Source organism: Grus americana, unplaced genomic scaffold (assembly GCF_028858705.1).
Source record: "Grus americana isolate bGruAme1 unplaced genomic scaffold, bGruAme1.mat scaffold_778, whole genome shotgun sequence".
NCBI lineage: Eukaryota > Metazoa > Chordata > Aves > Gruiformes > Gruidae > Grus > Grus americana.
Window position 1 is genome coordinate 207632 of NW_026561988.1, and position 14200 is coordinate 221831.

At 54.6% G+C, this 14200-nt stretch overlaps 1 protein-coding gene across 1 annotated transcript; it reads right to left on the bottom strand.

Annotated features, from left to right (window-relative positions):
- Nucleotides 1–1501: 1501 nt before the first annotated feature.
- Nucleotides 1502–2497, bottom strand: LOC129201103 (olfactory receptor 14C36-like). Its single transcript, XM_054812267.1, has one exon. The coding sequence runs from the start codon at nt 2465–2467 to the stop codon at nt 1502–1504; it is 966 nt and encodes a 321-aa protein (XP_054668242.1). The 5' UTR covers nt 2468–2497.
- Between the last annotated feature and the right edge of the window lie 11703 nt (nt 2498–14200).

Sequence of the window (14200 nt, forward strand, 5' to 3'; positions counted from 1 at the left end):
CCTAAGGATAGGGCAGCCTGCCCGGTCGAAGGATTTCTCTTGCCTTGCACACACGTGGTGCCCTGCTCTTCTCCCAGGACATTCCATTTCCCCACAGAGCCTTTCCCCAGGTGAGCATGTCTGTGTTGGCCTGGCCGGCCATTCCCGCACCCTCTCCTCATGCTCCCCGCAGCCCCTGAGCTGGTGGTGCTGCTCTGCAGAGCGCGTGGGCTGCGGTGCCCGGCGCCACGGGCTGACTCTGCAGGGCCGGTGCCGGTCGGGCTGCGTGGCAGACCTAGCTCAGGGCTGTCACTGCCATTGACTGCCTCCCACACAAGTTCTTCTGAGGCCATGGAGGGTGCGCAGAGGTACCCTGCCTCACTTCCAAGGCCATGAGATGCATTTTGGTGCTGCAATGCATCCAGCCTATGACATTTCACTGAGGGTGATAACGCATCACTCACCAGACTGCTTTCCTTGTGCCCGTTGTGTCCCCCGCGTTGCAGAGCTCGGACTTTCCTGTTCACACCCAGATTTGGCACTTTACCTCTGGTCTCCACCTTGGACAGGCTCACGCTCAGTGGGGCTCCATCCACCGCTGACTCCCCGGCACACGCTGTCCCTGCAGATCCCCTGTGCTCTTCTGGCAGCTCCTGAGTCCCTCCAGAAAAACATTCACTTGCCAGCAGCCCTGTGAACTGCTGTAGAGCCCCAGGCAGGTGAGTTGGGAACCATTCCCCATCCGCATGGGTGTTGGCCACCAACAAGCAACACCGGTACCAGACCTCAGTCCCTAGCAGACCACACTGGGACCTTGATCTCATCCTACGGAGCCCACAGAGAAACAAGCAAAGCAACAAGCCTCTCTGCAGAGTCTATTCTTTGGGCATGTTCTTGAGACCAGCTTCTGAACACCTAAGCCTTCGGGCACTGCCCTGAAAAGACCCCCTTGTATGATGGAAATGCTGCTATGGAGGCCAGCTCTGTATCAGAAGTGCCCGTTGCCTCTCCCTGCCTGCGGTCACAGGACCGCCACACAGCAGGACTGTAACCAAGCTTCATGAGCACCCAGGCCTTCCACCAAAAAAGGGCTCAGGAGAGCATGGAAATGGAAGGAGAACAGCTTGGGAAAGACCAAGTGCTGGTGCTCCCTGGCAGTGCGGCTGTGCTGACGCTCTTTTCTTCTTCCCCTCTGCACACAGGCTCCCTTCAGCTGCAGAGCAGATCTTGGAGGAAGGACCTCAGAAAAAAGAGTCAATGCAGGGCACTTTATTTTGTTTAAACACCCAGAGGGTATGACTCCTCATTTGCACAGCTTCCAGGTCACACAAAAGCTGGATAGATTGTGAATTAGAAATGGGTCAAATAAAGACATTTCTTTGTGGAAAGCATTCAGATAAGTAACACAAAGAAACAAATAACCCAAACTTCACACGCCCCCCCCACAAACCCCCTTCCCCCAAGACCAAAATGATCATTAAAAAAACTTCCAGAAGACTGGCTGGGCCTGTAATGAGATATATTATGAATATTCTGAAGAAGAAAACAGGCAGTTTATTTTTTCTGGAAAGCATCCAGTCATTAGTTTCCTGAGGGCATACTTGATCTCATTGTTCCTCATGCTGTAGATGAGGGGGTTCATGGCTGGAGGCACCGCTGAGTACAGAACAGCCACCACCAGGTCCAGAGATGGGGAGGAGATGGAGGGGGGCTTCAGGTAGGCAAATGTGGCAGTGCTGATAAACAAGGAGACCACAGCCAGGTGAGGGAGGCACGTGGAAAAGACTTTGTGCCGTCCCTGCTCAGAGGGGATCCTCAGCACAGCCCTGAAGATCTGCACATAGGACACCACAATGAAAACAAAACACCCAAAGGCTAAACAGGCACTAACCACAAGAAGGCCAACTTCCCTGAGGTAGGCATCTGAGCAGGAGAGCTTGAGGATCTGGGGGATTTCACAGAAGAACTGGTCCACAGCATTGCCGTGGCAGAGGGGTAGGGAAAATGTATTGGCCGTGTGCAGCAGAGCAGTGAGAAACCCACTGCCCCAGGCAGCTGCTGCCATGTGGGCACAAGCTCTGCTGCCCAGGAGGGTCCCGTAGTGCAGGGGTTTGCAGATGGCAACGTAGCGGTCGTAGGCCATGACGGTGAGAAGAGAATACTCTGCTGAGATCAAGAAGACTAACAGAAAGAGCTGTACAGCACATCCTGTGTAGGAGATGGCCCTGGTGTCCCAGAGGGAATTGGCCATGGCTTTGGGGAGAGTGGTGGAGATGGAGCCCAGGTCGAGGAGGGAGAGGTTGAGGAGGAAGAAGTACATGGGGGTGTGGAGGTGGTGGTCACAGGTGACAGCGGTGATGATGAGGCCGTTTCCCAGGAGGGCAGCCAGGTAGATGCCCAGAAAGAGCCCGAAGTGCAAGAGCTGCAGCTCCCATGTGTCTGTGAATGACAGGAGGAGGAACTGGGTGATGGAGCTGCCGTTGGCCATCTGCGGCTGCTGCTCACAGAGGTCTGTGCATGGAGGAAAAGACAGGGAAGAGTTAGAGTAGAGCTTAACCTACTGCATTTCTCATGGAAATCTCCCAAAGCGCTTTTCCCCTTTCAGGAAGACCTTTGGCAGGTGTCTTTGCTACATTCAGGTTGGTGCTGCTTGTGGGTGCCATAGGAGCAGGGAGCTCTTCTGGGTGCTCTGGAGGACTTTGTCCCGCTTACAGCAAGAGCTAAACAGGAACATAGGGTGATATCAGGTTAAGTCCAGTCATAATTGCAAAGAGCTTTTCAGGATTGTTGGTCCCAGTACACCCGACTGCAGAGTAGAGCTGTGGGCATTTCGGTTTGCTTACTTTGTTCTGTTTGCCTATCCACACCCGAGGGATTTTTTAAAGGCAAAAACCCTTGGCATTTCTTCTGCGCTCCAGGGGAAACCTTGTGGGTTCTGAGAGACAAAGGAACTGCTCCTCAATGCGGAGTGAAGAGAGTCGATCTGTCCATCAGCCCTGGTCTCAGCTGGCCTGCGCTGGCACCTCTTTGAGCTGGAGGACGATTGCACCCAGATGTTCCTCTGAGAAGAAACTGGACACTGGAGGATCTCAGCTCTCCCCTCCTAGGCAGGGACACAGAGGGCTCATTGCAGCTGCCTGTCTTCTCCATGGGACTGCTAGGTGACACAGAGATGCCCTGGGAGAGCTAGGCCCTTTTGGAGGGCAGCCTGCAGCCAAGCAGGACCCACTCCCACCCATTCCCCCCAAGAAAATACCTGAATGTCATAAATATGAGGGGTCCTGCAGGAAGAGTAAGCTCACTCCTGGCCCCATACACCGCAGTGCCCAGAGCCCCAAACATTAGGAGAGGACGCGGATGCTTTTCCTCCATGGATCCATCTGCATGAGACAACATGCAGCACTGGTGTCTGAGCTGCACCCTAGTCCTCGCCCCTCACACCAGCGATTAACGGGGAAGAACAAGGGCGGCAGGGACAAGAGGGGAAAATGCCAAAGTACTCCTGCCAAGGGAGTCAGGACAGGGAGACACAGCTGGACGCTTGAGTGTTTCTCCTCTTTGGTGGTTGGGCCGCTGGGAAGGAAACGCATGATCAAGTCCCTGTGACATTAAGGGTGGGAATATCTGCTGGGTGGGAGAGGAGACCAGGGAGTTGCTCTGGGGAAAGTGTCTGCACTGCAGGGCATGGCAGGGAGATGCCAAATGCCCCCTCCGTGGCATTTCTGGGAGCAGCTCCCTCTCACTCCCTGCCCATGTCACCACTGCCTGGAGCTGTCCCTGCTGGGACCCGTTTCTCTGCCCCCAAGTCTCCTCCCTGCCAGTGCTCACAGCTCTCATGCCACCCGCTGTGTGCTCGGCTCTTCCCTACAGACCCCTCCTGGCAGCAGGGCACCGGCCAGAGAAATCTCTGTGTGTGCAGGGGCTAAGGAGCAGCTCAGACAAGTGCTGAAGTGATCCCGGAGTCGCTCTGGGGGACGCATCTGCCCCCGTGGGTTCGAAGGGGGCTGGGGCACCTCACTCCCATGCAGACCCCTGCCTGGCAGGGCTTCAAGGGTCACTGTCTGAAACTCCCCCAACCCCACAGAGCCCACGAGCAGGAGCAGGAGCAGCACAGACAGGCGGGAAGAGGAGGAGCAGCACCACAAACAGAAGGAAAGGCACTTAAGACAGTCGTCACCTTCACCAGCCGTGCAGGCAGCCTCCCAGACAGCGATGCTGCAAGGCAGTCACGCTCAGCCCCTGTGCTGCGCAGAGAAAAATGGGCACAGGGCTGGAGAGAGGCACCGCTGCTCTGCTGGAGCTCTGGCTGCAGAGGGGGCAGCTGATGCCTTGTGCCCCACGGCCACGAGGGCAGAGACTTTGCTGGGTCAGACAGGAGGCAAGGGGGCTTGCTCAGAGGAAGGGGTCTGCACTGGAGGGGGTGACAGGGAACTTTCCCAATTCTCCTTCCCATGACATTGCCTTCTCAGTTTCATCTTCTTCCCTGCCCACCCCTCGGCTTCCCGGTCCTTTTCAACCTGCTGCTTTGCCCCACAATGTTTTCCTCACAGGAAATTCTGAGAGACCCCATCCCACCGTTGGTGCACTCAGTGTTGCCCTACAGAAAACTCTCCCTGGGAGGGCACCGCCTAGAGACATCTCCCTGCTTCCGACGGGTAAAGAGCAGGTCAGACGAACCGTGATGTTGCCAGCCAAGGTGATGCTGGTGATGCCTGCAGGCTGAGGGGTAGGCGAAGGCATTTTCTGAGGTTCCTAGAAGACCTTCTGATCATGCCACGTAATGGTTAAGAATCTCAGTCACTTCTCAAATGTGAGCAGCTCCGTTTCCCTTCACACCCCCAAAGCATGAAATTGAAGCCTGAGGGAAGCACCTTTGTTGCCAGATAGCCCCTGCCTGGACCCTCCAGCCCTGGGAGGATCTGGAGCTGTGAGCGGCCCTGATCCATGCAGCAGCCTCTGAACAGCAGAAGGACCCTGCCCTGTCATGCCCTGCCGGGTGTCGCTCCTTGCACCCAGACCTTCTCCCCACAGCACCGTGGGGAGCTCCCCAGAAAACCTGAGTGCTGCTCCTCACAGGCAGCACAGTCCCTGTCCTGGCACAGAGCCCCCTTGGGCTGCAAGGACCCTGCCTGGAGCCCAGGGCAGCCCCACACCCAGCCTGGCACCCCTGCAGCCATCGCTGGGAGGAGGGACCCATCATGCCCTGTCCCTCTGAGGATGCAGCAGGGAAGCCCTGCTCTGGAGCAGATCCTTCTCCTCCACACCAGAAAAGCCAGGAGAGCCATCCTGACAGGTCCTATCAGTTGTGGCATGGGCCAGGTCTAGTACAGGCTTCCAGGCACTCGTCTGCATTGCCCTGCAGCCAGAGACTTACCGTGTCAAGGGCTGGGAAGATTTCTTTCCCCGGTGAGCTCCCACACCAGAAGTCTTTCACCTTCTCTCGTTCCTCTTGTCTGCCCTCGCTGCCTGCAGGCAGTGCCCTCAGCCCTGCTGCGCTTTGCAGAGGAGCTGCTCCTGGGCAGAGCTGTCTCTCTGCAGCGCTGCCCGCTTGCCATGAACTCCCTCCATCCCAGGAGCCCAGCCCAGCTCAGCAGCAGAGGACCAGCCCAAGGCAGCACTTTCTCTGCCCCCCCATGCCCCCCGGGCTCTCTTAAGGTGTCGCTGGGTCTCCAGAGGAACCTGCTGTGAAACAGGCTGAAGGAATCACTGACGTTCCCTCCCACAGCTGGGGAGAAACACTTTCTGGCAGAGTCATTCCTCCTAATAAAAAAAGCGTTGGGCATAAGAATCTCCTTTCCTTGTGTCGGCATTAGACAGGACACCCAGGTAGGGACAGGGAGGGCTCTCCTTTACCCCTGCTGAGGGAAGGGACTCAGCTGACTCAGTTGAGGCATCTCATCCTTGGTTTGCAGTCCTGGGGCTGGAAGGGGACTCAGCTCTCACCTATGGCTCCCACAAAGCCTCAGGAGGTGGGATTCTTCTTGCCTCAGGTCAGGTGGGCACCAAATAGGCACCTGCTGCCTGGGAGCTGCTTGTCTCAGTTCCCATGGGAATTACTGGAGATGGAGGCCAGGAGTCACCTGTTCAGACTCAAACACCTGGTGACATCTGAGGTGTCAGGCGTGGTCCAAGATATGTGCAGGGAGCTGCAAGCTCCAATGGAGCCGTTCATAGAGACAGGGCAGTATCTGGAGGCATGGTCTTGGAGCTTAGAGGGGAATACCTTTGGCCAACAGCAGATGCCCACATTTTGGACAACTGAACTTTTCCCTACTCCTTACGTCCAGGGCAGCCTACTGAGGTAGTCAGGGGGCCAGAAGGAGTCTTTGCCATAGCCATCAGCCATCTTCTGCATCAGCTGTAGATACTAGATCACCTTTGACTGTAATGGCAGATGTCTCATGGACATCCCTACGTTGCCCAAGCCAATTCAGGGCAGCTACTCAACAGCCAAACACAGGCCTGCAGTGCTATGATGTGAGATGCCGGGGCCCTCCAGCACAAGTGCATGTGGCTGGCAGGGACCGCACGGGACCTACAGGAAAGGCATCTGCGTCCAGAGTGGGTGTGAGACAGACACTCCAGATGGCATGTCCGATTGCATCAGTTTCTGTTGGCCAGCTACTGAATCCCACCACTGCAATGAGACGGGGTCTGACCCAGCTCCATCCAGTTGATGCAGAAGTTCATGCACAGGAAGCACATCCCACTGGGATCTCCACTCATTTGCCTGCTCCCAAAGTCTGCTGGTTCTTCTTAAAGACGACCTCTTATTCACTCACTTGATGATACAAGCAAGGAACCGCCCAAGGATTTTCAGAGTTTTCCTGGATCACAGGATGTCCACACCCAAAGACATTTTCAGCAGCATCTGTCCTTCCTTGAGATCAGCTTCACCTCCACCACAGGCTCTCAGGGGCTGCAGAGACACCACGGAGAGCAAAGCCCTCTCCTGCCAGGACAGCAGAGACCAGCCCTGCTTGCCTCTGGCCTCGGGGAGAGAAGATTTGCCTCTTTCTATGCCTTCACACTGACATCTGCCATCTCCTCCAGCACGTCTCTGGTCTCATGCAAAGCATGGGTCTTGGGTACTTGGTCCTGGTTTGCCTGTGACAAGTCTGAGCTTCTCCCTGGTGCCACGGCTGAGGTGCTGCAGCCCAAACGTGCATCAATGGCCTCAGCCTGGGGCACAGACCGCTGGAGAGCCGGAGTCCCAAGTGCCACTATAGACTCTTGGCATTGATGGAGTAAATGGTGAGGGGCGGTGGGACAGCTCACAGTGGTGCTGCCATGGTGCGTATGGGCTTTTCAGGAGAGGCAGGCCGGGAAGATGGGGTGGGGGATGACCTCCGTCTGAAGGAGCTTGTTGTACGTATGGTGCTCCTCTACGGGATGTGCAACAGGTTGTGTGAGCCTTGTGGGTGAGGGTGAGAGGACAGGCCACTTAGTGTGGCATCCTGGTGGGAGATGAAGAACCTGCAACCGGGGTAAGGAAGTGGACTACGCCTTCATTAATTAAGCAACCCAAGGAAGTCTCCAGATGAATGACGCCAGGTCTTACTGGGGACTTGAATGACTCTGGCGCTCACTGGAAGGGGTGCACAGCAGGGTGCATATTGTCCAGCAGGCTTCTGGGTCTCTTGGGACAACTTCTTTATACAGGTGCAAGGTGGGCCAACCAAGGTGATGCTGACCCGAATCCAGTCCCTGCAGAGGGAGGGCTGATCAGGGCTGTGAAAATGAGTGTGAGCCTGGGCTGTAGTGACCATGAAATCTCAGCTCACAAGGGGAATGCGAAAGGACTGCAGCAAAGTAGAGATGCTGGGTCTCTAGAGGAGACGATTTTAGCCTCCTCAGGGGACTTTTGGGGGCAATCCCACAGTAGCAGCAGCAGCAGCACTCAAGGGCAGCAGAGCTGCACTGAACTTCTGGTCTTTCAGGACACCACATTCCACACAAAACAACTGTCCGCATTAACACACAGGAAAACAACCGGGTATCTCAGGACAGAAACTGGCTAAAAAGGGACCTCATGAAGAAGCTCCATAGAAAAAAGAAAGCATCCAAGAGGTGGATGCTGGGACTCAAGGAGGGATTTAGAAGTAGGGATGGTTTCCTGGAAGCTAAAGCTTCCCAGTGTAGACCCTTGCAAGGGCTACAGGGACACCAAAAGGAGCTGCTGCTGCTGCTGCTTCAGGAACAGTTAAGAAACAAAGAGAATGAGTGGCCACTGCTGAATTTAGTAAGAGCAGGTGTTGATAGGTCTGAGTTCTCTGTGTCCTTCTTGCCTTCATCTCCTCCAGAAAGGTCTCTGAGGCTTTTCTACCTGGAGCAGGACTCTGGAGGAGAACAACCGTTGGCGAATTTGGATTAAGTCAGGAGTTACCTGAGGAAGCTCAATCCTTACCAGTCTGTGGGAGTGAAGGGGCAGCATCCCAGGGAGCTGAGAGAGCAGGCCGATGCCACAGGGAGGCCACTCTCCATCATCTTGGAAAGGACATGGAGACTGGGGGAAGTCCCTGCCAACCGGCAGCACCCAAACGCTGCATGTACTTTCTGAAAAAGACCCAAAAGGATGAGCAGGGGAACTAAAGGCTGTCCCCAGAGCACGTGCACTTGGATCCCATTTCTGGGGAGCATTAAGAGAAGGTGACTGGATTTACCCATGGTAGACTGTGCCTGCCCATCTTTTTTGCTTTCTGTGATGGAAGGACAGGATTGGTGGATGCGGGGAGAGCAGCGGTTGCCCCTTACCTCAAAGTCAGCAAGGCTTTCAGCATCATTCCCCACGCTGTTCTGGTGTCCCAGTAAGGTCATTATGGTCTACATAGATGAACAGGTAGATGGTCAAAAAGACAGTTGGACTTTCAGGCTTGGATGGGTGTGGTCAAGGCGTGCTACTGTGCCTGGATGTGTCTATCTAACAGGGTCCTGCAGGTGTCTGTCCTGCAATCTGTCCCATTTAATGCCTTTTTAATGATGCAGAGAAGATGAGAGAGTATTTTTTCATATGATTTCTAGATGACAGAGCGCTTTGAGGAGAGCAGACACTACACTGGGGGACAGGGCTGCCGTCCCAAGGGACCTAGACAGGCTGGAGGCACAGAGGTAACCTCGCGATATGGAGTCAGGACAAATCCAAAGTCCTGCTCGTGAGGTGGACTGAGCCCCTGCAAAGCCAGAGGCCTGTGACTGCCGAGGTATAGGAAGCAGCTCTGCAGGAAAGGCTGTGGTGGTCTTTGGGTTACAGTAGGCAAACCATGAGCCGTTCAGCAAAGGCCAACAGCACCCTGGGCTGTATGAGCAGGAGCACAGTCAGTGGCAGTGATTATCATCTTCCTCTACTCAGCACACGTTAGACCGCATCCAGAACACTTTAGCATGTTTTGATGCACTGTAATGCCAGAGAGACATTGGCCAACTGGAGCCAGTTCAGTGGAGGGCCAGAAAGATGGTCATGGCTAGAGCACCTGCCCTGTTAGGAGGGGCTGAGGGAGCTGGACTTGTTCAGACTGGAGAACGGAGGGCTTTTGGGGGAGGATGGAACAGCCTTGCACTGCCTCGGTGCAGTTTCCAAGAAGACATTGCGGTGCAAGGCACAAGGACAAGAGGCAGCGGGCAACAAGAGAGGCTCAGGCTCGATATAGGGAGAAATTTTTGACACATGAGGCAAATCAGACCTGGGAAGACCTTTTGAAGAGAGTGTAGACTGCCTCCATCCCTGGAAGTTTCAAAGAGACATCTGGATAAAGCCACGAGCAACCTGGTGTGACCCTGCTTTGAGCACAATGTTGGTCTATAGACATCTTGCAAGGCCACTTCCAGCCTGAATGGAACTTTTGTCCCTTCCCCTTCATGTTGTCAACATTAGGGAAAGCACTCCGTACAGCTATTTATGTTTGACGGTGCTTTTCTAGACAGTCTTTAGCACCTAAAAAGGGAATCACACAATATCAGAACACTTTCAAAAACCACGCTTGGTAGCAAAATTAACCTGAATTAAACCTTATCTATGAAGACAAAATCCAGCTGTGTATGGACTGAAAAAACAGTGAGTATCCTCTCTCATTTCATCCTTCTCTTCTGACCACTTGTTCAGGCTTTTAGAAGACAGGAAGTTAATAGAGTTGAAATTCCTGGGTGCCCATGAGTGAATTCTCACCCTCAGCTTCAGCTGAATCCTTTCTACTTGGGCAACAGTGAAAGGCACAAGCTGTTTTGGTATGTGGGCAGATGCCCGATCCTTCACCCACCACAGGAGGGTCCAAAATAAGAAAATCACGGCCAATGGGGAAAGGATTAGCAGGTGTGCAGAGCAAAAGGATGTCATCAGGGCTGTGTGGGGTTCCTGTGATGCAGCCCTTTGCTTATTTTGTACTCTCTGTGGAGTTCCTGAGATGGTTGCTGGGGTATTTTCTTCCTTGGGCAGCAAATCCATGAAATAAGTGCCCCCTTTCGTCACCTGTAGTGTCATGCAATTGCTCACATTGCTATTTTGATAGAGGATCGGGCAATCAGAAATGTCCTAACATGGAGACAAGGATATGGTGGGAAATGGTGTTGAAAGCCCTAAGGAACTCCAGGTAAATGAACCCCGCTGCTGCTCCCGTATCAAGAAATGCAGTCCTTTCATCTTAGCAAGGAATGAGGACAGTCAAGTGTGATCTGCCCTGGGTTCATCCAGTCACCCTCTCTTTCAGATACACAGAAACCAAATCCAAAAGCATGTTCCATGCCACACAGACAACACAGGCTGACCTCACTATGATATCAGCTGGCTCCCTCAACACCCTTGGATACAGCCCTGCCAGTTCTGTGGACTGTTAATACTTGATCAAGTAACCCCTGGCTTGGTCCACATCCACTGCTGGTCTTTCTCCTCCAGAGTCCTGCTTCAAGGCACAAAGTCCTTGGAGACCTTGTTGGTGAAGACAGAGGCAAAGAGGACAAAGAGTACCTCAGACAGATCTGCATCTTCTCTGGCAAAATTCAGCAGTGCCCACACATTAATTTTGTTGATTCTCCTTGAACTGTAACTTCAATACTAACAGCTCATCTTGATGCCCTTGGACATCCAAGCAAGTATCAACTCCACAGGAGCCTTGTCTTTCCTAAAGCCCTCCCTGTTTCTAAATTCCTCCTTTGAAGTGAGGTCCTCTATCCACACCCTCCGCGCTTCCCTTTTTCGATGGAGCATCCCGACAAGGTGCCTGTTTAGCCAAGCTGCTGTCCTGAGACGTCCACTTGTTTGCTGGACTATCGGCATGGACGCTTTATGTGCTTAGAGGATGCTGCCCCTGAAAAGCCGTTGCACTGAATGCTGCTCCCCTTGAGTGATACTGCCCACTGAACGTTCCCGGAACGGGCCAAACTCTGCCACTCTGTGACCTGGCATCTGCGCTCTGCTCCTCTCCTTCCTCACTCCCCTTGGGAGCTGAGACTCCAGCATTTCTTAGCTATGAGAGCCAAGGCTGACAAGGATGAGACAGCTTTTCAGATCCAGGTGAGCATCACGTTTCTTGGCGCATCTGCCAGCTGTGCTGAAAAGCCGATGCAAAGAACCTCCAGACACCAAAAGCAGCATTTGCACAGTGCTGTCCTGTGAATGTCAGGGGGTGGTGGGTTGACTTTTGGCCACCAGGTGCCCACCCAGCCTCTCTCTCTCATCCCCACCTCATTCTTCACTCTCCTTGGTGCCTCCAGGGTACTTTCTCTCTTACAGCTGCTGCACACTGGGTTTTACCCTTTCTGCAAGAGGTTATCACAGAGATGCCACTGCAATTGCTTATTGGCTCAGCTTTGGGCAGTGGCTGGTCCATTTTGGGGAAGCTGAGAGTGGCTCTCTCCAACATGGAGTCAGCTCTTGATCGCTCCTCACCTAAGCCTGCCATAACTGTCAATGAAGGTCTGGTGGAGAAGGGAGAGAGCCTTAGCTCTCCCAATGGCAATGACTCCGTTTGCTCAGAGGAATACCTCTATAAGCTGTCCTGGCCATACTGAGCAGGGACAGGCTTCATTATTCTAAATGTGGGCATCTACTGTCACTTCAGCTGGCCAAAGGAAAGTCCCACCAGCCTCCAAACAATGAACCAAGATGCTGCCCTGTCCTTCTGAATCGCTCCATCAGAGCTCAGAGTTACCTGCACATGTCTTGCACACCCTCTGGTACCCCAGATATCACCTCTGGTTTCCATGGGTACAGGAGGGACAGGAAATGTCTCCCTTTGACTGTCTGGGTATTCTGTCCATAGTGGGACAAGAAGAGGGGATTCTTTGACCTAACTCTGCCTCTTCCCCAGCTCAGGGCAGAAATATCGGTAATGACTTCAGGTTTTTTCAGAGCAGGTTCCTCTGGAGCCCCAGGGACATTCTCTGAGGGAGCCCAGAGGGGGCAGAGAAAGTGCTGCCTTGGGCTGGTCCTCTGCTGCTGAGCTGGGCAGGGCTCCTGGGATGGAGGGAGCTCATGGCAAGCGGGCAGCACTGCAGAGAGACAGCTCTGCCCAGGAGCAGGGCTGAGGGCACTGCCTGCAGGCACTGAGAGCAGACAAGAGGAACGAGAGAAGGTGAAAGACTTCTGGTGTGGGAGCTCACCAGGGGAAAGAAATCTTCACAGCCCTTGACATGGTAAGTCTTTGTCTGCAGGGCAATGCAGATGAGTGCCTGGAAGCCTGTACTAGACCTGGCCCATGCCACCTCTCATACGACCTGTCCTGATGGCTCTCCTTGCTTTTCTCAGGTGTGGAGGAGGAGGACGTGCTCCAGAGCAGGGCTTCCCTGCTGCACCATCAGAGGCAGAAGGCAAGACAGCTCCCTTGTCTTGACGATGGCTGCAGGGCTGTGAAGGTGGGCGTGCAACCAGGGTTGTCCAGGTCTGTCCTTCCAAGCAGGGTCCCTGCACCCCCGGGGACTGTGTGCTGGCGCAGGGACTCTGCTGCCTGCCAGGGAAAGGGAAAGGGAAAGCTGTGGGTGGAAGGAGAAAGCCCCAGCATGGCAGGGCAGGGTACGGTCCTTCAGCTGTCAAGAGAGTGCTGCATGGGTCAGGGCTTCTCACAGCTTCAGCTCTCCCTCGGGACATTTCTAAGGGGACTTCTCAAGAAGCCCATCAGGTTAGTGGCTCCTGGAAAGAGAAGGGCTTTCCTGAATCTTTGTCTGGTTGTCTGGGGTTGGCACTGGAGATCAAACTTCCTGTTTCTGCTTAGAAGAAGGCTTTGCGACTCCTAGACTCTTAGCCTGAGAGACAAGTAAGTCTGGGAGAAGCACCTCAAAGCGCTGTTCCCAGCTGCCTCCAGCCAACACAGCAGCAACAACTTGCCCTTCGCAGCCCCATCAGGTTTCTGAGATCTGGTCTTTAGCCCCTGCAGAGGCAGAGAGGCCCCTGGGCAGTGCCCTGCCCCTGGGAGGTGTTTGCAGGCAGAGGTGAGCACACAGCAGGAGGGATGGGGTTTGTGAGCACTGACAGGGAGTTGGGCTGGGGACAGGGAGGTGACGGCTCCTGGCAGGAGCAGCTCCAAGCAGCAGAGACACGGGCAGGGAGTGAGAGGGAGCTGCTGCCCGAAACGCTGGGGAGGGGGATGTGGGCATCTCCCTGCTGTCCCTGCACTGCAGACACCTTCCCCTGAGCAACTCCTCCCTGGTCTCCTTTCCCAGCCTCAGCAGAGCCTCTGCCCTCAAGCCCATGGGCTCTCGGGCGTGCATTGCCTCTGGAGCAGCCAGAGCCCAGAGAAGGACAAACCCCTGATGTCCAGCAGTCTTGGTGTGTCCCTCCTCCCTTGGCAGCAGCATGGTGGCATTTCACTGCCCACCCCTCCTGCCTGTGCTGCCCTTCTGCTCACCCTTGGATTTGCCTTCTCAGTGCGGAAGGGGGTGGGGGCTGCGGTGGCAGGTTCATCTCCTCTTGGGACACCGACCCTTTGGGTCCTGCTATGCAGATGTGTCTATGGGAGCAAAGTGCCCAAGTCTCCTCCGGGCAACCTCAGGACCTTCAGCTGTTTCCCTGGGGTGTCCTGCTGGGCTGCAGGGTGCCCTCCAGAAGGGCACAGCTCTCCCATAGTATCTCTGTGCTCGCAAGGATCCCCATGGAGAAGACACCTCAGTGCTAAGGCTGTAGAAATGCTTCTGGGCAGCTGTACGTGGGCAGATGGAATGATCTCTTTGTGTTCCTGTTCGGAAGGGGAGAGACGAGATCCTCCTCAGGTACCCTGAGAAGAGGTGAGGACTCTCT